Genomic DNA, 27,782 nt, shown 5'->3' on the forward strand with positions numbered 1-27,782 from the left:
GTCTGACTTTTGCTGGGCCTGGGTATCGTATTAACCGATAGTAAAGCGATCCTTGATATAGGGGCCTATATTCTTGATTTGTTTAAGTAATACACCCCACATACTATTGGGGAGGGTCGGATATGGCTACCAAACCAAAAACTCGCTCCAACAAAGGCAACCCAGGAACCCCATTGTCAACAAAACATGGAGGTTCTGAGATAAGCAATGTAGCGATGCATAAAAATACCCCAACTGTCCTTGAAAGTAGCAGGGGAGATAGAACGAACGGAGAAGCGTATCTCAACCACTTTAATAAATTTGCCCTTGACTCCCATACAAATTGCAGATTTAAATCTTAACGATAGCCCAGACATTGGCCCCCTAGAAAAGTCAGCTGAAACGATACCCTGTGCTCAGCCAGAAGTAGGGAATAATGATCAGAGAAGAAATGGGGGAAAGAAAACTCCCAGGAAGAGAGGAAGAAAAAGTGGCAGTAAGAGTACACAATCAAACACGAGGAAAAGATGTAATAGAGGAAACGAGTGTAGAACGGTGGAGGATGAAGAACTGATAATAGAACCTAGATTCCCCTTAAACCCACCAGTATGGCTTGATGCCGTAATCTTAGACCTGCAAAAACATCTGGAGGCATTCATATCTAATCAAATTAAACCCTTAGTAAGCAAGTTAGATAAAATTAGCAGTGAACTGTACAAACAGGGTAAGGCCACTGATACTATACTTGCTAAACATCTAGATAAAGTAATGCCAGCAACAATCGTACCAACCCCTGCAATTAACAACTGTGTTAGTACCGAGCAAAGCATTACTGTGCAGGTGCATGCAGAGCCTAAAACAGCTACAGAGGTGGGGGAGGGAAGGGTACAAGCAAATGGAAATGTGGGCGGGAAATCAGCCCAGGGACAAATAATACAAAGGCAACCACATATACCCCCCACAAGTAATCAAACGTATACTTCACATCTGAATAGGGAGCCGAGTGATATACCACAGGATCCCTTACCCCGTGTAAACTTACCACCAGAAGCAAGCCCCTATGTTGTTATCTTCGCGGGGGTACCAGAACTTAGAAAGGGGCAGAGGGAAACCTACACAGAACTCAAAAGCAAAGTTACCACTTGGTTAAATATACACAGACCACTGCAGGGGGGGAACCAGGGGAAATTTTACACCTACGAAGGGCAAGTTGGGTTGGCTCCAGAAGAAAGGATATGGAAGGTAACTGCATCATTGCAAACTTCAGAAACCCTAAGCTAGTGGAGTACATTGTAGACAACCACAATAGAAATGTAAATAGCATGATAAGGACAATGCCACTAGGGTATTTCTATCCCAGGAAATTAGTTCTACAGCAGCCACCATTTAGACAGGTGGGAAGGGGAAGGCCAATTGAGGGGTACTGGGCAACGCTTAGGGAGAAAGGTGCCCAACCATTAGTAAATCAGGGTGGGCCTCAGTGGCTAAATAGATTTAGTCCCCTACAATCCTTGAACGAGAATGATTGACTACAAGGAAGGGCACAAAGCAAGGAAAATATTCGGAGGGGGGCAACTGCTGAATGTGAGATGGAAGCACTAGAGGGGGAGCAAACTAACGAAGTATCAAAATGTACTCCCATTGGGAAAGTGGAAAGAGATAGGGATGGGCAAGTAAATAGGGTTAACCCCAGGCTAACCGAGCTGGATGCGAAAAGAGTAATAGGATTAGGTGGAAAGCTGAACATCATGTCATGGAACATAGCGGGCATAGCAGGCAAATTTGAAAACATAGATTGGCGGAACCAATTAGAAGGGTTCCACATAATAGCCTTGCAGGAGACATGGGCAGTTGATCCCTCGCAGTATCAAATAGAAGGCTATAAAGGCTTTTTTGTGCCAGCAAAGGAAAGCAGAATGGGAAGAGCAAAAGGGGGGCTAGCCCTCTATGTCAGTCTAACCTTAGAAGGTAGATGGTCAGCACCAGCATGGACGTCACAAACACTACAGGCAATAAGGTTCCAAGGTAGAGGGCTGAGGTTATTTGTACTCAACGTTTATAATTCAGGACCCGTAGAAGGAGAGAATGCTGTCCTGTGGGAGATAGATGAAAGACTGATTCAAGAGTCAGAACAGAAGACAGGAGGGGGAGGACCAATAGTAATATTAATGGGAGACTTTAATTGTCACCTATGCCAAACCTTGTCATCTGCTGGCACAGGATGGGACTCCTGCCCTCTAAAAAATGGTCCGCACTTTGAGCATAATAGTGAGGGTTCACTATTAACTGCACTAACAGAAACCCACTTATTAGCTCATACCATTGACCTGATCGTCCAAGAGGTGGAGGGTACGTACGTCCCAACATTTAAAGGGAGAGGTTGCTCCACCATTATAGATTACATTATGATATCCTCCTTTTCCAAAGCGAGGATTACTAAGGTTAGCACGGAATGGAGCACCTTCAGTGACCATAACCCCCTAACCATGGAAATATCATGTAATATTGGGGGGGGGGGGAACTAAACCAGGGGACACTAGCCTGCAGCCAACAGATCAGGGGAGAAGACTTAGGTGGGCAAAAATAAATCCCCAGGAATTTTATAAAACCTTAATTCAAAAGGGTAGCAAACAAGTTGAGGAGTGTTTGGACCTCCAAGTTGAAGGACCCACTTTAGTGGCAGTGTTCAGGACCCTGACAGAACTGGCCGACAAACTATTGAAAACTAGGGGGCCAAGAAAAGGCAATGATCAACCAAGATGGTTTGATGCTAGTTGTTCAAAAGCACTGAGGAACCTAAAACTGTCTTTAAAAACCAAACCGAGGGACAAGGCTGAAGTGGCCAAACTCAGGCAAACCTATAAATCGAAGGTGAAAGCAAGAAAGATCACCCTACAAGCAGAAGTTTGGGCAGACCTGCGAGAGGCAGGTGAGAATAGGGGTTTTACAGAGTTCTGGAGGATAGTAAATAGACCGTGCTTTCAAGACCACACTGCCCCGGTGATAAGTACAAACATCCTCCCGGAACAATGGGTTGCTCATTTTAAGGGCCTTTATAGCGACCCTAATGCAGAAGTCAATGAGGGGGCCTGGGAGGGTACCCGGAATCATACCTCTCATTAGAAGAGATAGTATTATCAATTAATGGGCTGACCCCAAATAAAGCACTGGGGCCTGATGGTACTCCACCAGATCTATACAGGAGTAATATAGATCTCTGGGCCCCGATTCTAACAAGGGTTTTAAACGCAGCCATCAGTTCTGGTCTACCACGCTCTTGGTCCACCGCACTGATCGTTCCGATATTTAAGAAAGGGAGCAAGGACGACCCAAAATGCTACAGACCGATCTCATTAATTGACGTGTCTGCTAAAATACTTGGCCATGTAATTCTGAATCGGCTGATGGATTGGACAGAAGAGCATCGTACCTTGGTGGACGTTCAGTACGGGTTCAGAGCTGGTAAGTCGACCAGTGATCAGTGCCTAAACTTATACCTGCTAACTGCTAAGTATACTAAAGCTAGTAATATTACGATTTACATGGGTTTTATGGATCTAGCGGCAGCCTTCGACAATGTAAATAGGTCAAAACTGTGGGCAATGATGCTTAATATGGGCATTGAGGCGGTGCTAATTAATATTCTAAAGGAGTTCACTGGAATACGATGGCTGTGGTCCGCTACAATCAGGAAGGGGGATGTACAGAACAATTTCCATGCACAAAAGGAGTAAGGCAAGGGTGCATCCTTGCCCCCTTCTTGTTCTCACTTTATATTAACGCCCTGGAAAGTGCACTAATTGCCCTAGCGGTGGATTGCCCCAGAACAGGATCTCGTCAAATCCCTGTACTATTGTACGCGGACGACGCGGGTCTGCTCGCCCGGACACCAAGGAGCTTACAAAAATTGGTGGACTGATTTGCTCAGTTTATGGCCAGTCTAGATCTGTGCGTACATTTGAAGAAATCATTCGTCATGATGGCCGGGAAAAATCCCTCAAAAAAGTTTGTATACAAAATAGGGACACATACGTTGGAGTCAGTGGATACCTTCCCGTATCTGGGCCTTTTGATGGATGGCAAACTCGAATTTAATCCTCTTGTGATGGAGCATTGCACAAAGCTAGTTTCCTCGAGTGGTGCAATATTAAGTTTTGCAAGTAGGCTAGGACGATGGTGCCCCGAACAAATTATGACCATGTATTCCTCAATTAGTGTAGCAAAGGCCCTATATGGAGCAGAAGTGTGGGGTTTCAGGGACCCTAAAAAACTACAATTAGCAGAAGACAAATTTTTCCGCAGAGTATTGAAAGTCCCACACTCCATCCCTGCTGAAATAGTGCACACGGAACTAGAGACCCAATACATCTCAGACCATGTCAAGATGAGGCCAATTATGGCTTGGATAAGAATATGGTCCAATCCAGAGGCAGCACTGACTAGGGAGATTATTCTGGACTGCCTGCATAGAGAGAATGGATTAAAAATCCCGTGGCTAAAATATGTTAAGAATGCTCTAGAAAGTATAGATGAGTACCTCCTCTTTAATGACCCTGTATGAATTCTGCTAGATGTAAAGCAAGGGTCAAAATGATGCTTAAAGAGAAATTTAAAACTGCTAGACATGATGCTGATATGTTGAAAGGATCGATTGCAGCTCATTGTCGAGTCAGCAATGGGGAGGGTATGGAAGCTTATCTGTTCCTGATGTACAACCAACATGATAGATTTTTATTATGTCATTTTAGGCTCAATCTGTTACCTAATATTTTAGCGTATCCCTCAGGTTTTACTGTAACGATTGAGCAGAAGGGTGCCTGCGGCTGCGACAATAGGTCTCCGCAGGACACCCTTCATTTTGTACTTTTATGTTCTTTTTATCGGAATCCGAGGCGTAGATTTTTGGTTGAGATCCTCAGGAAACAGAAATTCCGCCAGGCAAAGGCTGCATTACTCTTTTTGCAGAAAGCTAGCAATATGCATACTCTATGTTGTATTACTAGTTTTTTAAAAGTGGCAGTAAGGTTGAGGAATACAAGGAATATTACCTCCCCATATGAAATGTATCCCTTACTTGTTTCGGTCTTTCTTTTTTAATGTCAAAAAGTTCAGAAATGTAATTTAATGCATTTTTTTAATGAATTTTGTAATTGTATAAATTGTACTTTTATGATGGGTTTTTACTGTCGAAATAAAGATTTACTGAACACTGCCTCCTTAAAAAATCAACAAAGGAAATAGTAATGAATCAATCTTGTATTGAAGATAAGGCAGCCCTAACAAGGAGGTCGCATGGCTGGATGATCTTGAGTTCCTATTTCTCCTTGGCTGCACAAAAGTATCTAGCTTTGGGTTTTGCCAAATATACAAAAATTCAATTTTTAAAATACAGATTAGGCTTGCTGCCATGCACAAAGCACTTTCCATATTGGCTGAAAAAACAATCTGATTTCAATTGTCGCTTATGTGGTAAATCGCAAGAAGATATGCTGCACCTTCTCTGCACATGCAAAGAACTAACAAAGGAAAGGAGACAGCTTTTAAAACCAATTTTTAATCAGAGAGGTATTTGCACATGGAGACAGGCTGTGCTGGCATGTTTTGCACCCAAGGACACGCAGCTTAACTGCCGCTTTGTTAAATTCTTGAAACAAGTGGAGAAGAAAATGCCTAGTCAGAACAGCAACACAGCTGACAAGGAAAAGTCGGACGCTGCTAAATAACTGCTTATTCCTTTAATGTAAACATTAATTGGTTATAGTGTTTTTTAACTGGTTTTAATATTTTTTTAACTGATGACATGTGATGAGTTATTTTGTAGCAATGGTTTTAAGTAACTCTGCTAAATAAATAAACTTGAAACTTGTATGCTGTTGTTTTTTGTATTGATACTCCAACCGTTTCTATTCATATATATCCTGGTTCCTTGGGGATTACACATACCTTCATAAAATTATAAAATTAAAAAATAAGTATTGGGAGAGGTATTTTCTGACTCTGCATTTAATGAGTGCTCTGAATACAAGTTTGCTGATTCATTTTTGCGTAGATGTAGATAAACCATGTGAACCAATGTGTTTTGTTTATAATATGATATATGATAGGTCAACTGACACTTCATTTTATGAACAGTCTCCGTCATCTATGCTTGTTGTTTTTACAAATTCTCCTGAAAATGCACCATGTCACATCATCAGTTCAAATATATCTTGGAAGTATGAACCTGCAGCACTACTGGGGATTGTCAGGACTGCTTACCTCACTATGAAATCTATCCATTATGGCAAATGAATGTGAAAATTGGGCTTTGATGTGATGTTTTTGTAGTGGGTATCGTGGAGGTCCAGGGGTGGTCTCAGAGATAAAGGGCATTTGTGTTTGCTGCATTACTTTAAGCTTGCCTCAATACACAATAGGATTATTTAAAACCACTGTTCAATTGTTTGCCCGGTGGCTTTGCACTGAGCAGTTTTTTAAACTGTGATCGACTTTCAAGCAATATTTTTTAAAACACACAATTCAGAGAAGTAGGCACAACTAATAGTGCCAAATCAGCAGTGCCATAACTTGTGTGTATACATATTATGTTATGTTATTCAGAACTTATAGAGCGCAAGTTCACCAACAGGTTTCTTGGCGCTGGTATTTTTCATTGAGGTCACTAATAAGGTCACTAATCAGAAGGTCTAGGTCTAGCTATAAGCTTGGGTGAAGAATCAGGTCTTCAGAATCTTCCAGAAACGAAGAAGGTCTGACTCTAGTCTCAGTGGTGCTGGCAGAGAATTCCAAAATTTTGGTCGTAATAATATTGTATAGTGTATATTGTGTGAATTTAGCATTGCATTGTGCCACTTTGTTAATAAGCTACTGTGTAACAGTCTTGTCTTATGGTATCTTATACAACCCTGCTGTACAGCTCAACCATGTGTATGAAGCTATGAGGTTGTGCTTTAATTGCTTATGAATCTATGTACACACACATGCTACCAAGAATGTTCCTTACTTCACACATTTTCCTTCCCACCATCCTGTCCAGCCCACCCCTATCTTTTTTAGGTGGGCACACACGGTTGGTTGTTGGAAAACCTCATACTCACTCCCCTTCCCCTATATTATTGACGATTAGTGGTAAGTAATTAGTGCACAAACACAGCGGACAAAGAAAAAACCAAGATACTCTTGACCAATAGATTTGTGAACCAGAAAGAAGCCTCATAAAGGGACCTGGCAGGCCTGTTTTTATAATGATTTAAATACATTTCTTAACAGGGGCAGGTAGCCTCAACTGTCCTTCCATTGTGACGGCCCTGCTGGCCTAAATGATGGATGACCCTGGGCGTGAGGCACATCTTAAAGGGGCTTAACACAAGCCACTGGTACCCTGAGATGCGGGGTCCATCACCCTTCAGCGGCCCCTATTCAGTCAGAGCCCTAGGAATATATTTCAGATAAAGCAGTCGCACTGACCTCGTATGCAGCCTTCCTTGTCTTGTTGCACCAGCAGGAGGTTTGGAGGTGTGTCTGGAAACAGTGGGAGCGTGACCAGCTGCAGCAGGGCCCCCAGGCCACAGACCGACATGAGAAATGGCCACAAGCTCTCTGTCCCCATTGCTTCGCTGTATAAAGACACAACGGATAGTCACTGGCTGGCGGTAAGGCAGAAGAGTGGAAATCACTGGCGCAGTCAAACAGGATAAGGGCAGAAACAGATTCTTTTTTTTTACCGTAGCCCAATAAGTTGTCCAAAGAGCTTCCCAGCAGTCACATATACGGGGCCGGAGGAGTTAATTAAACCACGCAGCTTCTTGGGGGCTATCTCGCCCAGGTACTGGATGCACACGTTCATACCCAAGCCTAAGGTAAAAACACAAAACAGTTACTTGCAGAAGCAGACGCAGACAGAGAAACCCTCAAGCAGGTTGTGTTAGTGTGGTTCAGAGTACATTGGCCAGTCTCCTTTGCACCAGAATAATGTAATGGGGGATAGGATGGAGACAATCATTCTCCTATTAGACCTGGGGTGAGATGTACTAAGAATGAATGCAGTCCTTCAGGGCAAGTTGCTGCGCTTCGTGGCGAGAATGAGTGAGAGGTGAAGAGGGCCCAATTTACAAAGATATGGCGCTCTTCTGCTCTCTCCCAGCACTTGTGCCGCCCTAGCACCAATACAGTCACCCTTTCCCATACTGCAATTGTGCTCGCGTTAAAGGCAGAATTGTTTTTGTGCAGGAGGGGATCCCTTCCTGCACAAAAACAATTAAAAGATGTATTTTCCTCTTTCCAACCATGATGCAAAATTCATCATGCCTAGAAAGGGGAGGTAACAAGGAGAAATAAACACATCCCTCCTCGCTATGACTCTCTGTGTTAGGAGTATCGATTTCAAGCAATTCCAGCTTAACAAACCTTATTAGGTTTTGAATTTGCGTGAAATCCATGGGTGGAGGGATGGGAATGCCCCTCCTCCCCCTCATGGAGTGCCTACCACCAAGAAATGTAAGGTAAGCAGCGCAAGCCGCTGCATTGCGTAACATGTCTTTACAAAGCCAAGCAAAACCAAATAAGCCTGTGCATTGCCCTGCGTCACCTACGGCGCTGCACGAGTGATGTAGAGGCAGATTTATGAAGGCCTTGCGCCGCCGGTGCGTCATTTTTAACATGGGAAAAAGTGACGCCCCGGCGGCGCAAGGCCTTTATAAATCTGCCCCTTAGTATATTTGCCCCATAGTCTCTCAGGCTAGAATTCAGTACTAAGGTACATATACAATGAACGCTTTTTAACACCTCAATACATTGTTTCTTTTTGTTAACATTTCAGGACTTTTCACACAAACACTTCTGCATCTATTTTATTTTTGCTTTTCCCTAGGCCTTTTTGTAGTTTTTCCACCATTTTGTAACCTGCATTCAACCCTAAACTAGGGAATGACATCAGAGAAGGATGGGACGTTTAAAAAGCACATTTATGAAAGAAGCGAAGATGATGAGTCAAAGGTTGTATTTATTTTCTGTAATGTAAAAGTGATCCATGACAAAGCTGTTGCATAAGTTACGACTTTGGCGTAACTCTACAAGTAGTGCTTTGTCACCCACGGGTGACATGGGTGAACTTGGTTCAATGCACCAGTGATGAATGTGAATGACAAGTTATTGCAGACCTGCAAAACACTATTCAATGCGTAATTGACATAGAATTATTGCTTTTGGTTTAACTCCTTCTATGCTGGTGACGGAACAACTCCGTCACCATCCACGGGTGGGCTGTGCTAATGACGGAGTGGTTCCGTCACGGCCCAGGCCCCGCACTTGCACGGCGTTTATTTCGCGCCTGCGCGGCGCATTCTATTAGGCGGGGGGGGCCGTGACGGAACCACTCCTTCATTAGCACAGCCCACCCGTGGCTGGTGACGGAGTGGTTCCGTCACCAGCATGTCGGCGCCGTGCGGTCCCCCCTCACCCCCAGCAACGCGGCGGAATTACCGCCGCAGCCAAGGGGTTAATAACACTCCCACAAAGGGACCTGGGACTGTGAAAACAGCAACACACCTTATTTTGATATTCACAGTATAACACACACTACCCTAAGAGGAATGAACACTTTTAAGTAAAATGTTTTGAATTTTACTGGAATAATCTGTTTTTCATTATATCTATAACTGCACTGAATATTCTAAAAACAATAACAAGACATGTTATAAGTAACAATAGTAAAATGAATATTTCTAACATTGTTAAAATGTCATAATCTAGAACCTAACACCCTAATGCCTACTTCAATGCCCAATACAGTGAGAGAATGAAACCCACTGCATAACTTGTTGACAGCAAAGGCTGTCTTTATCAGTTCTGTAGCAACTAGTCGGTCATCGTTCAGGACTTAGCGTTATCAACTTCAATCTTCAGACAAGATGTATCTTCTGCAAAACGCGAAGTGTGCTGGCAGCAAGTGTGATGGTCTCTGGCAGAATTACAGGTGAAAAGCTTGGCAAAGAAGCTCTCTTGACAAGGAGTCAAGTGGCAATCCTTATATCCTAAATCTCATCAGAAACTGGAATTTCTGACATAAATTTAGGACTGTCTGACATAGATTATGTACATCAAGGTATGCCTCCCAAATGTATCCTTATGAACATATAAGGCACAAGGACTTCAGTTCAGATACAGTATTTTGGTTATATGTCTGTATGTGGTCTCATGAAACTTTGACATAATGAGGAGGAGATATTCCACCCAAACAAATGTAGCGATAGTTATTGTATCTATGTCATTAGTTGAAGAACTAGACAATATCACAGTTTTTAGAAAGGTAAGACCTGGCGGCATCTGCATTGAAATGCAGACAAGACAATGATTCTGAGTAATTCTGGGAATATGGAGCCTTCCATTGTCTAAGCTAAGGCATATGGAGGTCTCCATCGACTAAGATGGAGTCGAGCTTGCATAAGATGGAGTCTGACCTTAGGAACTATACGTCTAATCTCCCTGCATAACAGGGCCACAAATGTAAAGGAGGTGAATGGATTTTGTTATGTAATTTGAAAACTTAATTTTCTTACTTACACAGCCCATACCCTCCATCTATACTAATATAATAAAGCAGAAACTTTCAGGCTTTGAGGCGGGTAAACTCGGTAACCACTGCGCCAATCTACACACCCGATACACCGTTAAAATCGGCAGGGTGTGTAGATGGGTATAGGCTACATAAATTAAAATAATAAACGTTATTTAAAATTTTAGATTAAAAAAAAGTAGTCCCTCAAAAGTAGTGCCGGACGCGACGTGCGTGGTCACGTTAGGAGCACGGGGAGGAGCGGCGTCCCAGGAGCGGCGTCTGAGGAGCAGCGGACATGGCGCGGGGGAGGAGCGGTGACGTCAGGAGCAGAGGACTGGCGGCGGAGGAGGAGTGGCAGACATGGCGCAGGGGAGGAGCGGTGGTGCGAGCGGACAGGCGGGAGCAGCGCCGGCAGAGGTAAGGGCACTCATGTAGGGGCAGGCGGGGGGCGGGTCAGGCGGGGTTCGGGGCAGGCTGGGGACGGGACGCGCCGGGCGGGCGGCGGGCGGGGAAGCCTGAGGACAAGAAAGAGGAGGCAAACGGTGCACTACAAATGTCAGACAAACGGTGCATTACACGAGGAAAAGGAGGAAATAGTGACGTGCAGCCAGAGGGGTTTTAGATGCTGTAAACGTTTGAGCCACCTCGGCTTCCGTAGGATAATCCCATGCTCTTCTCAATGGGACTCTGTGCTCCGCCGTTAACAAAGTGCGCACCGAAGGCCTACACACGGTCAGGAGAAAAACGGTACCCCCTCGAACGAGGCCACCTTTTGTCAAAAAGGGTAGAGTTTGCTCACATAACTGTCAGCGGTGAATATGTTATTGTTTAGATGCGTTTGCTTCACTATAGGAGATTATATTTATATAGGAATATTTCCTTCACGAATACCTGCGTCCCTTGGGTGGAGTGGAGGGAAGGGGGTGGATGACGTGTGCACGAGGAAAAAGTGACGTGTGCAGGTTACAAAAGTGGGGCGGGCGGTGGCCCTGAAGCAAAGTAAATTACAGGAGGAAAAAGTGATGTCTGCAGGTTACAAACGCAGGGCGGGAGGGGGCCCTGAAGCCTAATTGCTCCAGAGCCACGTCGGGACGGGCTGCTAGTATCTATATATATATATATATATATATATATATATATATATATATATATATATATATATATATATATATATATATATATATATATATATATATATATATATATATATATATATATATATATATATATACGCAAATATATTATACATGGTTGGTCTCCGCAGTGTGGTTATAGTTAAGACCTAGTTACCACAGGAAATGAATTTCGTGCTTAGCTAATAACTATGGAGCTGTTCGACAAATCTTCAAAAATCAGTCCAAAATAAAACTGTCAAGAGGGGGCGAGAACAAAAGAGGGCACAAAATACAAATTCTCCATGTAATAGCTTTAAGGACTTTTAGCGACCAATGCAGCCAAAATGGCTGAACGGAATTACACTAAATTTAGCAGAAAGCTAGCTCCTTACCCAGTAAGTGTGTGTTTTATTATTTTGTGTAAAACAGCTCAGCAGTTTTTGAGAAATTGAGCTCCAAAATGTATGGATCTCTGGAGAGTTAGGATTGCGGCACAAATCTTCAAATAATAGAGCGATCTGATTGGCTGAGATATTTTTTCCCCATAGGCGGCCTTGCTCCTGTGGGAGCGAATGGCTCCTGTGGGAGGGAATGACTTCTGTGAGTCCAGAGGGAGCTTGTGCTCTGAATCACTGGCCCCAACATGAAGAGGAATGTTGTCCCTGCTATTACAAGACATGGGGACCTGGCCCTGAAAATTAAAACAAAAATACAGTATAGGAGATAGGAGTACCCTGACTCCCTGGACCTTGTGGGGGTCCCAGGGAGAGCCCCCCACCTGGCCTCAAATGTAAAAAATAAAACATTGGGGGTTACCGAACCACCACAGAAGCCAGCACAACCCTCTCACTCACATGATAGTCCCCGGGAACATGGAGCCAGCACTGGCTTCCTCACATGGTATCAGAAAACCATTAAACGCAGTGCACAATGGGGGTTGGCCATCTCCAGGGGGTTGGGTACAGGGCCTGGTCATGGCGGGGTGGAATAGCAATAACACTGTGCCCGCGCCCTCTGAGGGGCAAATAGTGACATCACATTCTTCTCTTGCACAGCACTTCATGATCCATGTGTGTCAAACTTCTTCCTCAAACCAAGATGGCGGCCATTTTTAAAATTCCTGTATACAGAGTTCCAATTGAATGGAGAGTATGGATAATGGGATACTTCCTGATCCTATGTATGGAGAAGCTAAAGAACTCTTCCCTGCTTCACACCGTATTGGGAAGAGTTGCTTTGATTGTTCTCGGTCTAGACATTATCCCAGATTTTATTCCCTTTAGCTTCCTGGATTTCCGAAGGATTACTAAATATCATCTTGGCAGCAGCTCCTGTGCAGGTGGTTGTCTTTCCACCTTGAAAACTTATTTTTGCTAGCTTCCAGGAGGTTTTTCGCTTTTGCTCTTTTAACCTCCTTAGGGCTCCTGGAGAGCACTAGTCGCTGAGCTTGTGCATTGCAACAGGGTCTCCATGGCTATTTGGAGGGGGTACCTCTGGCAGACGAAGATCAGAAGAATGAAAGTGATTAAACCCTTAAAGGACCCCTCACTGGATCCCTGACAGGCCCTTATGGGGATGCTAATACAATAGTCATTAAGACAGGCCTTGTCTTCTAGAGCTTCAGATATTCATAATATGACCGTTTCTATTTCCTATTTTTTCTGGAGATACAAATAAATTAAAGTTTCTTGATGCCTTAACGGTACTCCTCGCCTTCCATCCCATGCAATTCATTGAAGATAAAGCCAAGATGGGCTATCAAATAGGAGCTTTGACAAGGCTGACTTTAGAAAGGGCTAAACCACTGGTTAAATCAGGAGATGCTATCCTATCCAATGACTCCAATTTATTGAGAAGTTTCAAGAAAATGCTTTCAGGGACCAGATCTTTAGTTCTCCGCTCAAGAAGCCTTGTGCAACATTTAGCAGGGAAACTCTGATGTCCTAGCATAAATCACCAGGTTTTGACAATTAGCAACTGAGACCACTGAGTTGATAGAACTAAAATGACCCTATTGCAGACAGGTCTCTGTGATTTATCTCACATTTTTTTGTAAAAGACTTCACCTCGATGTGGCCTTATCATCTGGTTTTCATCCCCAGACTAACTAACAAACAGAGCAAGTCAATCAAAACTTTGAACAGTATCTAGAGTATTTTTGTAATGCCATGCAGCTCAATTTGTCCTCCTACTTAGCTCTAAAAGAATTGTCTTAATCCATAGCTCAAAAAGAGTTTCACCTTTTCCTGTCTACAAGGGTTCCATCCTTTTTTTCAGTGAATTTCTAAGGTTTTTTAAATGCTAAGTCCTAACTATATCAGGCCTGAAACCTATGGTTTTGTCAGTGAATATATATATATATATACATATATATATATATATATATATATATATATATATATATATATATATATATATGTATATATATATATATATATATATATATATATTCGCTGAAAAAACCATAGGTTATAGACCATATATAGTTAGGAATTAGCATTTACAGAACCTTGAAAATTCACTGAAAAAACCATAGGTTATAGACCATATATAGTTAGGAATTAGCATTTACAAAACCTTATTTTACTCACACAAAACCATTGAAATTCGCATATATAGTTAGTTGCACTAACTATATATCGCGCATCCGCAATCCACTGCTGATCATGTCACATATTACATCATTCATGACATGGTCAGTGACATCACTGATGACATCACTGATGACATCTCAAATGACATCACTGATGACATCCCTGATGACATCTCAAATGACATCGCTGATGACATCACTGATGACATCACTGATGACATCACTGATGACATCTCAAATGACATCACTGATGACATCACTGATGACATCTCATTTGACATTACTGATCACATCACTGATGACATCATTCATGTGATAATACGATGAACCTCTTCAGACTCTAATATAACCTTAGATACACTCAGTGTAAACAGACACTCACAAACTGTCACTCATCCATGGAGTTACTCACACACCTAGTCAGTCATGCAAAGAATCAATCACACCTCCATTTCCTCAACTATTCAGTTATACACACCTTACTTATTCAAACATATACTAACACATATTTACTCTCTTATACAATCCCTGATACAAGTTCACAATGATCCATACAGCCACTCACACATTCACTGGCTCTTATGCACAGTTATTTATATATGTCAACTCTCACATGTACTGTGTTTTACATATGTACTTACTTTGACATGTAGCACTGAGATATCCATTCACTCACCAATACACTCATGCACACAGTCAACCGCCCATACAGCTGTTTCCACATGCACTTTTGAACCCATACATCTAGTGAATCAACTGCTCACACATCTATGCACAGAGTCATACACCTCCCAGCCACCCACACACACACTCAGTCTCCCATACAAATACTTGGGCAACCAATCAATAACCCATATAGTTACTCATATAGCTACTGATCAACACATGCAGCAGTTTACATAACAACAGACATAATGATGCACAAATTAAGACAGTTTAGTCACTAACCCATGCACTCAGTGAGACACATTTAATCACTCACTCATACAGTCAGTCATGCACCTACTAAATCCTTCATCCAGACACTTATACATCCACTCATTCTTCAATATGTAAGACATATTTTAACTTTACAGAAACATACAGTCACTGGATGTTGTCATCAGTGATGTCATCAGTGATGTCATTTGAGATGTCATCAGTGATGTCATCAGTGATGTCACTGACCATGTCATGAATGATGTAATATGTGACATGATCAGCAGTGGATTGCGGGTGCGCGATATATAGTTAGTGCAACTAACTATATATGCGAATTTCAATGGTTTTGTGTGAGTAAAATAAGGTTTTGTAAATGCTAATTCCTAACTATATATGGTCTATAACCTATGGTTTTTTCAGTGAATTTTCAAGGTTTTGTAAATGCTAATTCCTAACTATATATGGTCTATAACCTATGGTTTTTTCAGTGAATTTCAATGGTTTTTTAATAGCAAATATCAAAAGCTGTAAAATGTATTCTTCTTTTAAAGGAAAAATATATTTTATATGTATTTAATATAATTTTTTTATGTATATACATTTTTTGAGGGAACGAATTTATCAACTATCATGCTGAAGAAGAGTGTGGGGAAAAAAAAACAAAGAGGAGGACTAAGAGGAAAGAACAATCAGTTCAAAAATAAAATTGCTTTAAAGCATGAAGTGCTTTTCCACACATTTACATTTAAATAACCCATATTAGAACATACAAAATATCTACAGAGGAGACGGTGTACATTGAATTTTAGACTCTTCATTGGTACCTACATGTTGGTACTTACATCACCCACACAACACAACAACCGGGACGCTGTCACAGATATATATATTTTTTTTAACGTTAATTTCTCAAAATCCACTGGAGCACATATCTTGAGACCTAGCAAAGGCACATCGGGCAAACAGTCTCTACAATTTTGCCAAGTTTCATAGAAATCCATTCAGCCGTTCGAGCTAAAAGTGAGTCCAACCGCCCTATGGAAAACTCAATGTTAAAAACACGTTTTGGGACCCCCCTTTTGTCTCGGCCCCCGCTTGACGAAACCCCCCCCAAACTTTCAGGGGACGCTCAGAAACACAATGTGCCATTTTCCTGACAATTTCAGCCAATTCCGTCCATCAACGCCAAAGTTATTCAACATAGAATTTTCAGAAATCCCTATTCAAAAAAATCCTAACTATATATACCTACTGGCGACTGCCAGTAGGTAATATATATATATATATATATATATATATATATATATATATATATATATATATATATATATATATATATATATATATATATATATATATATATATATATATAGTATACATGTTTAATTTATATCAATTAGTAACTGTTCATTAAGCTGAAGAATATTATATATATATATTTATATATATATATATAATAGTCTTCAGCTTAATGAACAGTTACTATATATATATATATATATATATATAATATTCTTCAGCTTAATGAACAGTTACTAATTGATATAAATTATACATGTATACTGTGATAGCCTTCTGCATGTATACCAGCACACATTGCTAGATATATATATAACATATTCTTCAGCTTAATGAACAGTTACTAAATGATATACATTATACATGTATACTGTGATAGCCTTCTGAATGTATACCAGCACACATTGCCTTACAATGTTGGCTTGTTATTTACCAGGATAAAGTGTTACACCATTTTGAGCTATAAAGATGGGTAACCTTGTATGGAATTTATATGTGCACTATGATTTAGGAACAGACCAATGATACATTTTTACTCACTAATTTTTCATGATTCTCTGATTCCATGTTTATTTTCACAGTGTTTTTTGTTTTCGTTTGTAGGTTTCTCTTATGATTTACAGTTATTTTCATTGAATATTTTTAGAAATGCTTGATCTGTTGCATATAATGAATGTCCTGAATGTTTATTTAAAATGTTATTTGTAACCAAGTGTTTTAGATCTGTAAAATTCTGTTCAAATCCTTGTCTTGTGGGTCATAGTGAAAAGTAGAAGCAGCTTTGAATAAACCCCAGGTGTATGCCCGGCATGGGGAAAAACACATGTTGGCTGGCAACTATTTGTAATGGTTTGTCAAGCATTATATTTAGAGTTTTGAAATCATCAAGGACTACAAGAGTAATGAATCACTATGCAAGAAAATGATTACTTCTGGACTCTATATACATTTTAAATTCAAATTGAAAATTCGATCGATACAATGCTAGGACTAATCATTATACCAAGTTAGAGATCTAGTATTTCCTGCCAAATCTAGAAAGGCTTGGTACTACATCCCATATACAAAAACGATGCATATCCAAGCCCAACAGCTACCATCTGTTAGCCTTGCATGGTGTGGAAGAAAAGTATTTTGCAAGCCTATTAATATCTGATTTGGAAGCCTGGGAATCCAAGAAAAATGTAATATGATTTAATCAAACTGGGTTCTGGGACAAAATCGAGCCCCACTGATAACCTGGTTAGCCTGGCAATGTTAATAGAGAAGTAAATGAGGAGGAAATAGTTCATATGCACCTGCTTCATTGATTTTTCCAAGACATTCGACCACGTCAGTCGGAACTTGTTATGGCAGAAATGTCATCTTGGAACATTCCGGAAAACTTGTTCCATTTTCTCGAACTGGTTTACACCGACATCTGGGTACAAATAAAGTGAGGTGAAGACTGCGCTCTTTCCCTAAATGTGCTCACATAAACGGGATTAAAGCAAGGATGCTTGTGTGCTCCCACACTTATATTTGTTTATTTATTTATTTCTGGCTTGATTTCACTCAACCGTGGTCCATGCAGGTAACAGAGGTGGGGCCGTGGGGCCGTGTCAGGGGGGATTTTGAGGTATGATGCCAAGGGAAAATTAATAATTTATTTAATTTTTCCTAGGCATCGTGCCTCGAAATCCCCCCTTGCATGGACCTACCGCGGTTACCTGCATGGACCGCGGCTGATTTCACTGCTGGATCAAGCGCAATCTAACCCCTCAATGATAGGTGGCCAGAATCTGGCATCCTTACAGTATGAGATGATGTAGTGCTTCTAAACCAGACTGTCATTGGCCATCACAGGCTTTTAAACAGTTTTGGTACATGCTGTGAAGCAAACCAAATGTCGATAAATTTCAGAAAAACAAACATTTACATTTTTGGCAAACAAGTGAATGAGAAAGGTCACTGGGGCGGGACACCAGTAAGAAGGAGTAATAGCTACAAATATCTGGGAGTTTGGCTGCAGGATTGTGGTTTGCATCTTTTGCACTGCTCAGAAACCCAACCTAGCCACTACTAATTCATGCTTTTCAAGTGCTACTCCATAAGTCATCCAGACCATAATTAACTCATTTGTTTGTTCCATATCCTTCTTGGACAAATTTGAGTCTTTTTTAAATATATCTCAAAGCAATGTTTACTGTTTACTATTTCATGTCCCCAACAATGCCTGTCTGGCACAGGTAAGGCTGAAATGTGTCCAGACTGATCAACAGATGACCCAGAAGGTATCACTGATTAAGTAGCCATTCTCTCTGAGGTATGCAGAAGCAGTTACACCTAAAGTTCGACCTGGCTGTTCGAGCAGTAGCATACCCCTTCCCCTAAGCGCCTTGAGACCCTCCCGGGTGAGTAGTGTGCTATACAAATGGTATGATTGATTGATTGATTGAATCTGGAAAGAGATGCACCTGGGTGCAAGCTCGACCTTATGGGTGTTAGCACTGACTTCAGCCCTTCAAATCCTGCAGGCAGAAACCTTACGGGAGCAAAATCTGATGCCATGGGTTTCTCCCTTAGTGGTAGTGTCCAAAAAGGACAGTATTGGAGCTATATGCATTGACATGTGTCAAGCAAGCAAGGCAATTGAAGGAAAACAACATCCAGGTCCACACACTGCAGACTTGATAACACAATTTCATGGTGGAAAGGTCTTGCCTTACCTTGATTTAAATAAAGGTTATCATTAGTTGGAACTCGAAGAAGATTGCTTGTACATTACAATCTTATCTACACATGTTGGTCTGTTTTGATACAAGAGACTCAGCTTTAGTGTGTCATCAGCAGCAGAACGTTTCTAAGACATCATTCGATGTGCCATACAGCCTGTTGTGAATATATTCCAGAGCTACACAAATGGAGTATGATAAAGCTCTTACAAAAATAAGTCATTTACATACTGATTCAGGTTTGACTGTGAATACAGACAAGTGTGAGTTCCACAAGACAAAGTTAAAGTTCTTTGGCCATATCTTTTGAAATGGGGGTATTACACCTGGCTCCCCGTCAGCAAGAGAATCACGTTCCGTCTCCTCACCCACGCACACAAAGCTCTCCACAACCAAGGCCCAAGATACCTCAACGACCGCCTGACCTTCTACACTCCAACCCGCCAGCTACGATCGACCAGCCACGCCCTTGCCGCCGTCCCCCGCATCAGAAGAGTCACAACGGGAGGAAGATCCTTCTCCTACCTGGCTGCCAAGACGTGGAACTCCCTCCCCATCCACCTCCGCCTGACCCAAGACCACCTCTCCTTCAGGAAGCAACTCAAGACCTGGCTGTTCGAGCGGTAGCGGACCCCCCTCCCCCAGCGCCTTGAGACCCTACGGGTGAGTAGCGCGCTATACAAATGCTTTGATTGATTGATTGATTGATTGATTGATTGATCCTGCAAAAGTACAATCACTGTGGAATGCTGATTCCCCACAAGACGTTTCTATATGTTCATTTCTGGGCATGGCAAGTTACTGTTCAAGATGCCTACAAGACTTTGTTATCATAAGCGCTCGATAACAAGAACAATGAAAAATTTTTCATTTAAGTGGTCACAAGAATGTGGAAGAAGTTTCACAAAAATCAAACAAGCCATTAAAACTGCTGCTGAAAAGGCCTACTTCAATTCAAAGTTCATACAGAGATTGTTGTTGATGCAAGTCCAGTAAGGTTAGGCACTACACTTGCACAGCGCAGCGAACACCCAATTGCTCGAAGGCATATTGAGGCATATACCAGTAGATGTTTGTCTCAAACAGAACGTGCTTATTCACAACCTGAGAAAGAAAGTTTAGCCAGGGTGTAAGCTTTTGAACATTTCCATGTATTTCTGTAGTTCGGAAAGCCTTTTATATTGGTGACTGATCATCAAACTTTACTGACTGACTTTTTTTGGCAATCCAAAAGCAAAGATGCCTCCTTACATTGAACAGTGGGGACTACCATTAAAAGAGTACAATTATACCACTGGGCATCATCCAGGGAAGGATCAAAACCCTGTTGACTACTTTTCCAGATTACCTATACAAGGTCAGGGTTACGCCATCCAAGACAACTGAAGCCTACATTAGTTTAATTGTAAAATCAAATACGCCAGCTGCTATATCGTTAGCATAGATCATCCTTGCCATGAGCCATGATAGTGATGGTGAAGTTGAAAGATATTCAAATTACACATCAGTCATGGAAGCGATACACTCCACCTCTCACCAGTGATGGTCAATATCAAAAACAGAAAAACATTAGAGATGAACTGTCCAAAACTCTGGAAGGAATTACACTGCACTTCGATGCAAAGTAAACACAAGGCACCCGAAATTGTTCACAGGAAAACATTTACCGATTCGAATGTGGGAGTAAAAAAGATAAATAACTCAAAGGCAACAGAGGCGATGGAGGAAAAAAGGTTGGAACATAAATTAGCAACAAACAAAAAAACAAGAAGAAGAAACTAAACTGGCGGCAAAAATGTTTTTCCAAATATACAGATAAAAAACATGGAGCAAGTAAAAAGAAGTACAAGGAAATTAGATGCTGAGATTGTATACCAGGCAAATAGAGCATTTATAACATTAGAACAAACAGGATTGCAAAGAGAAAATGCAAAAAGTATTAGTAATAAAATAAAAATTACCTTGAACAAAGAAGGAAGGATATGCAAGCTACCAATAGAAGGGGAAAACAAAACGGAAAATGCTTGGCTGGAAATAAGCCAGAAAACATCAAAGATAGAGCAAGAAAAAACCAACAGGGTAGGCTTAACATCAAAAATACCCCCACAAGAAAGGGCAATGGCAGAGATCACGAGCCAGCAATCAAAAAATATTCAACCTCCTAGTAGGGAAGAATGGGAATTACACCTAGGCCGAAACCAATAAAGCGACCTAGTAGAGTACGGCCAGAAATTGATTTTTATGCCAAAATATTCATCCAAAGGCAGACTGGACACTTTAAATGGGCGAAACTTAATGAGACTGTTTAAGGAGATTCCAAAATTAAGGAAAATTACAACAGTAGACCTTTTGGCAGTAGAATTCATGCAAAGGGATAACGGGACAAAACCAGAAACAACCTGTACAAAATCGGCATTAAAAAAAACAATAGAGCTGATATATTACGCAATACCGGTCTTTGAAGCATGGGGGATAACACTAACATATCCAACACGCATAAAATATCCATACCCGCTATTAAACGAGGAGGCAAACCAGGCACCTAAAGGAAATCAAAAAGCGATAACTTCTGTGTTGAAGGGGGCAAGACGTACGAACCAAATACATCAAGCAAACCAGGATACACATTCAAACAGCCCAAATATCAAACAGCCAGATCATGGGACTAAAGAACTGCAAGACTGGCCCTGGGTCCCACATATCTTGAACCAACATCGATCTTAATGAAAATAAAAAGGATAGAAGTGAGCAGCATGGAGCAAATCAATCAATCATTCAAAAGGGGGAGATAATAAGAATTTGCTCCTGGAACACTCATGGGTTTAGGGAAATGGAACAAGATCGAGAAACTATTGCTTTTTTGGTAAATTTTGCCATAATCCTATTACAAGATCCTTGGAATTTAACACCAAGGCATATAGCAGGATATGAAGAATTCCTTGTTATAGCAGAAAAAGTTTAAAACTACAGACAACCTAGGGGGGCCTATCAATGTACTTAACGGTAAAACATAACTGGAAAGTAGAGTAACTGAATTCCGGCGTAAACTGGATACAAGTTTTAAAACTGGAATGTAAGTGACTCACCTACACAGCTTTGTGGAAATTACTGACTTTAAATATTTACAACCATCCGGAAAAACAAAAAGAAATTGGAAAGATTGCTAAACTTGACAAACTTATTAAAAACTCTACAAGTAATATATCCGAATTGCGATTCTCCTGTTACCATGACCAGAGAATCTGGATTTCATTAAAGACACGGAGGCTAACATTATGCATACAACTTTTAATGCAGTCCAAGCACAGCCGCATATGTCACAAAGCAAAAGTTCCAACTTAGAATAAAAAAAGAACCAACAATAGCATGTATCACTAGGCAATCAGCCTCTTTTAAATGTGGTGACAAAGGAAAGGAAAAGTCCAATAAACTCCAGAGTAACATCAAAAATTGAAGAAGAAGAAAGAATACACCGAAAACATCATCCATCCATGACTGATCCAAAAGATGGAAAATTGATCCAGAAAGATTATCTGTGTAGAAAAGAAAGGATGTTAATAAATCCCAACATTATGAAAGCACATTTCTGCGAATGGAAAGATTGTCAGCAAAAAATAAATAAGCATATAACCAACTTTTCCTGTAAAGAAAAAAGCATATTTAATCATTTAGTCAACCACCCAGGGAAAGGGTGGGAGGGATAATGTTAGCCTCCGTGTCTTTAATGAAATCCATATTCTCTGGTCATGGTAGTAGGAGAATCGCAATTTCATTACAAGACCGGAGGCTACCATTATGCATGTTGGTAGCCATGTAACACAACATCAGACATATGAGACACAGGTTTGCAATAATGATGAGCAAAGGTTCTAGAATTAGACCAATCAGCTGCTTTAAGAATATAATCTAACTTACCACCTGACCAGAATTACGAGATGGTAATATCTGGCGATTTTAATTGCAACTTAGGGGTTCACTTAAATAAGAAAGGATGTCAAAGCAGGCCTGAATTAAACAGATAGAAGCAAGACTTGGAATCCCTAGGCCTTGTCATTTTGAACGGAACCACAAAGGGAGACCATCCAGCGGGAGCCACCTACTTAAGTGGAAAGAAACAATCCACTATAGATTATACAATAATTAGTAAGAACTTATTGAACTTAGTGGAGTCTTTTTCCATACAAATTTAGCCAGAGAGTGATAATTTTCCCCAAGAAACAGCATTTCATGTGAATTTGCTGCATAAAAAGAGCACAGCATCCTTAGCTGTAATGCCTGAAGTGCATAACCAACGAAGACTTAACTGGAGAGGAACAAATACGGAAGAAATAATTAACACAGTAAAAACTATATGTGGAGAATAATGAGGTACTAGGCGCTCACTCATTAGTACAGGATTGGGAGAACCTGTGCACGTTTTTGGTAGACAAATTTCCAGCAGGCTCAGCAGGTAAAGCCTTGCATGGATCTAGAAAAGAACCATGATACAATATAAAGCTGAGAGATCAGAAGAGAAATATCGCAAAGGAGGCAAGAGTAATGGCCTCAGCAGCCAGAATGGGAAAATAAACAGATAACAGCAAAAAGGAGAAAGGCATACAAGGAAACGTGCAGAGAGGCAAAAAGGGCACATACTGAAACCCTCTGGGGGAAATTACAGTGGGCAAGCAAACTACCGAATAGCAGTGAATATTGGGGACTAATAAATAAACTAAAAAAGGGAACAGAAACTCTCCAGAATACAGGATTAAGTGAGCCAGTGTGGATACAACACATAGACAAATTGTATAATAACATACAAACAAGTACTCACAGATGGGTAGTCTCAAACCCAGATGAACCATAGGATTTGAATTTGAAATCAACCTTAATAGGCAGTCCCATTTTGGAAATAGGGCAACCTGTAACACAAGACCTAACACCACTTACAGCAACAAAAAATGTTAAGGCAGAGATTAAAAAAAGTTGAAGTCTGCTGGCGCAGGAGGGCCAAATGGCCTTCAAAATGCCCTCTTTTGCTCCACTTTTTAATCAGCTACACTCAGAGAATAAGATGCCAGCTTCCTAGAGAGAAAGTCTACTCCATTCAATTTATAAAAATGGCAGTTGAATAGAACCTGGGAACTACAGGCTCATTGCCCTTATTGATGTAGAGGCAAAACTGTTTGCATCTTGCATTTTACAACATTTACAGGAGTGGACAGAGAAAAAAAGAATAATCCCAAAATTTCAAATAGGTTTTAGATAGGGCATGGGCACCATTACAAATCTGGCAGCATTGGCGATCTTAATTGAAAAAGCTGCAAGCAAAAAAACGGGTCTACTAGCATGTTACATTGATTTTACATCTGTTTTTGGCAGAGTGCCACAAGACCGTCTTTGGCTGAAATTGAAAGAATGGGGATTACCCCAGGAATTGATAAATACAATAATATCTCTATACAGCGAAACATGGGCCAGGGTGAAGCTTGGAGACGGCAGTAGAAAATCATCAAAGATAAAAATAACTAATGGTTTAAAACAAGGCTGCGTCCTTTCACCATGTCTATTTAATCTATACTTAGAAGATTTAAATAATTACCTGCTAAAGATGAATGGCCATCCGCCCAAACTGGCAAATGAGGCAATTCAGTTCCTGCAATATGCGGATGATATCATGGTTGTGAGTCAAACCCCACTAGGACTGCAGAGTCATAAATAAACTGACTAATTACTTCGACCTTTTAAGCTTGGAATTAAACAAGACAAAAACCAAGGTGGTTTGACTAGTAGGCCCCAGTGCAGAAAAATACAAATGGTATGCAAAGGAAATGCAAATTGAGGAAACAAGCTAATATAAATATTTGGCCATCAAATTGGGCCTAAGGATGACTTTTATGGAGCAAAAAATGGATATAAAAGCGAAAGCTCAATCATTAATTTGTACATACAAACAGCTCTATAAGAAATTGCAATGCCCCTCACACAGCCATCTCTTGAAAATAATGGCAGCCCAATTGCTTCCAACTTTGTCCTATGGCCCGGAAATTTGGCATGGTCAAGAAATTGCCATTTTAAATGAACTGCATACAATCTATACTAATATAATAAAGAGAAAGCCCAAACCTTTGAGGCGGGTAATCTCAGGAACCACAGCACCAATCACATCACCCAATACAGCGTTGGAAAGGGCAGTTACAGCAGAAGGACATAGGCTATGCAGACGTCCACCATATACATTTAAAAGGTAAAAGAACCGTGCCAGCAAAGTAGTCCCTTGTGGGCGTGTCTGCCTTGTGCTGAGGGTGTGTGCTGGGGACGTGACAAATGCTGGGTGCGTGTGGTACGTTCGGCCCTTCATGCCATGTCTTATATCGTGTGCTAATCCCACCCTGCTCCCTTTAAATACCCCTGCACCCCATAATCATCACCCACCCTTACTCCTTAAAATACCCCAACACCCTTAAACACTAAGCCATCTTAACCTTATCAATATAACCTGTACCCCAAAACCCAAACCTATCCCTAAACCCTAAAAATACCTCTGTACCCCAAAACCTAAACCTAGCCCTGAACCCTATAAATACCCCTGTACCTCATAACCCAAACCTACCCCTGAACCCTAAAAATACCCCTGTACCCCAAAACCCAAACCTAGCCCTGAACCCTAAAAATACCACTGTACCACAATACCACCCCTGAACCCTAAAATACCCCTGTACCCCAAAACCCCAACCTAGCCCAAAACCCTTAAATTACCCCTGTACCCCAAAACTCAAACCTACCCCTGAACACTAAAAATACCCCTGTACCCCAAAACCCAAACCTAGCCCTGAACCCTAAAAATAACCCTGTACCCCAAAACCCAAACCTACCCCTGAACCCTAAAATACCCCTGTACCCCAAAACCCAAACCTAGCCCTGAACCCTAAACATACCCCTGTACCCCAAAACCCAAACCTAGCCCTGGACCCTTAAAATACCCCTGTACCCCAAAACCCAAACCTATCCCTGAACCCTAAAAATACCCCTATACCCCAAAACCGAAACCTAGCCCTGAACCCTAAATATACCCCTGTACCCCAAACCCCATACCTATCCTTAAACTCTAAAACTACCCCTGTACCCCATAACCCAAAACTATATCTGAACCCTAAAACATATACCTCAGTACCCCAAAACATATACCCCTATACCCATACTTACCTTATCCAAACATTAAAAAACCATGCTTTTACCATTCATGCATTTACAACGAATTTCGTTGTAAATGTATGCGTGGTAAAAGCATATAAAATGTAATGTAAAACCACACAACAGAACAAAAGAAAAAAAGCGCCTTGGAGAAACATAGAAATAAAAGACATAAAACAACAAATTAGAAAGCTGCAACGTACCTGGCTCAAAACAAACGCCAAAAAAGACAAACTTCACCTACAAAAAATTAACAGATTAACAGATTATATAAATCGGCTATCAAAAAAGCTAAGAAAAGGTACTGTTCAGGCAGAATTCAAAATGTGCAAATAAAGAATTCTATAAAATACTCAATGAATTTCAAAAACCAAATTGCCTAGAAGGAACTCATCCTGTTACTCAAGATTTCACAGACAAACTGGCAAATCATTACACAGACAAAGTAGACACGTTGGACTCGTACTTACAACAGAAACAAAGCACCAGCACTAACCCTTGTACAAAACAACTATCCAAGAATGCTCTAATCAAGCCTCTCCGTTCCTTCCAACACATCTCACATGATGAATTTATGGACCTGCTCAAAGCAAGCAGGCAGCCCTTCTGACCCCTGTCCGCCACAAACCTTCAAGACAATTCTTTTAACAACCTCTGCTGCCATTCCAGTAAGAAGAATCATCAACGATTCCTTAACTACTGGAATATTTCCAGAACAACTCAAAAAGTCATACATACGCCTAGGCTTTCCTGTTTTCAGTTTCTATTTTTGGTAAATTATGGTGGGGTTTTTTCTGTGTTTTCAATATCTTAAAAAACAGTTGTTATCAGTGGTTACACATTTTCGTGCAACTAAAAACAACAGAAAAAGTGTTTTTCCGGTGTTTATGGAACGTTTTGTTTTAATTATTGCTCGCTTTCTGCACTGAAAGAACATGGTATATAGACAGTGTATTTATAGTGTATATGAGGTCCAAATAGATTTTTGCAAATTAATCTTATTGTAGTACACCATACAATACTTCTTCAGTGAGTCTTTGGGTCATGTGCGCTCGCTCTTTCCTTCCCATGCAAACTTCTGTGAAAAGGCCCTCTCAGCATTCTTAGCCCATTGGGCTGAGAACCATCAGCTAAGGGACACAGTTGGGATGACTTTTTCTTTGATGCCACATAAAGCATGAAATGATAAATATTTGTGTTTTAGTTCCTGTGCATTAGAAACCAGTGCACCTGAATGGACTAAAAAGTCAAAAGCATCCCTCATTAACTCTTAAGATTGTAAAGATGCTTTCAGCATACCATCTAACAAGTGGCAAGGATCTACTACATGGAATCACTTCAGCTCGGGGATCAATTTTGACAGGTCATTACGCAACTTTTTTTATAGACGTAGCTGAATGACTGCAAATACAAACAATATCACTCCAATCTTT

The 27,782-nt window shown here is 40.9% G+C and overlaps 1 protein-coding gene across 1 annotated transcript in view; it reads right to left on the minus strand.

The window, feature by feature from the left end:
• The window catches only part of LOC144791551 (solute carrier family 2, facilitated glucose transporter member 11-like), a 275,527-nt gene that overhangs the window by 199,983 nt on the left and 47,762 nt on the right, over positions 1-27,782 (minus strand). Inside the window, exons 4-5 of the mRNA XM_078666268.1 lie at positions 7,704-7,833; positions 7,447-7,595 (exon numbers count right to left, since the gene is read on the minus strand). Coding sequence (XP_078522394.1) covers positions 7,447-7,595; positions 7,704-7,833 — 279 coding nt within the window. The remainder of the gene's footprint in view (positions 1-7,446; positions 7,596-7,703; positions 7,834-27,782) is intronic.

The sequence above is a fragment of the Lissotriton helveticus genome, chromosome 11 (assembly GCF_964261635.1).
Source record: "Lissotriton helveticus chromosome 11, aLisHel1.1, whole genome shotgun sequence".
Taxonomy (NCBI): Eukaryota; Metazoa; Chordata; class Amphibia; order Caudata; family Salamandridae; genus Lissotriton; species Lissotriton helveticus.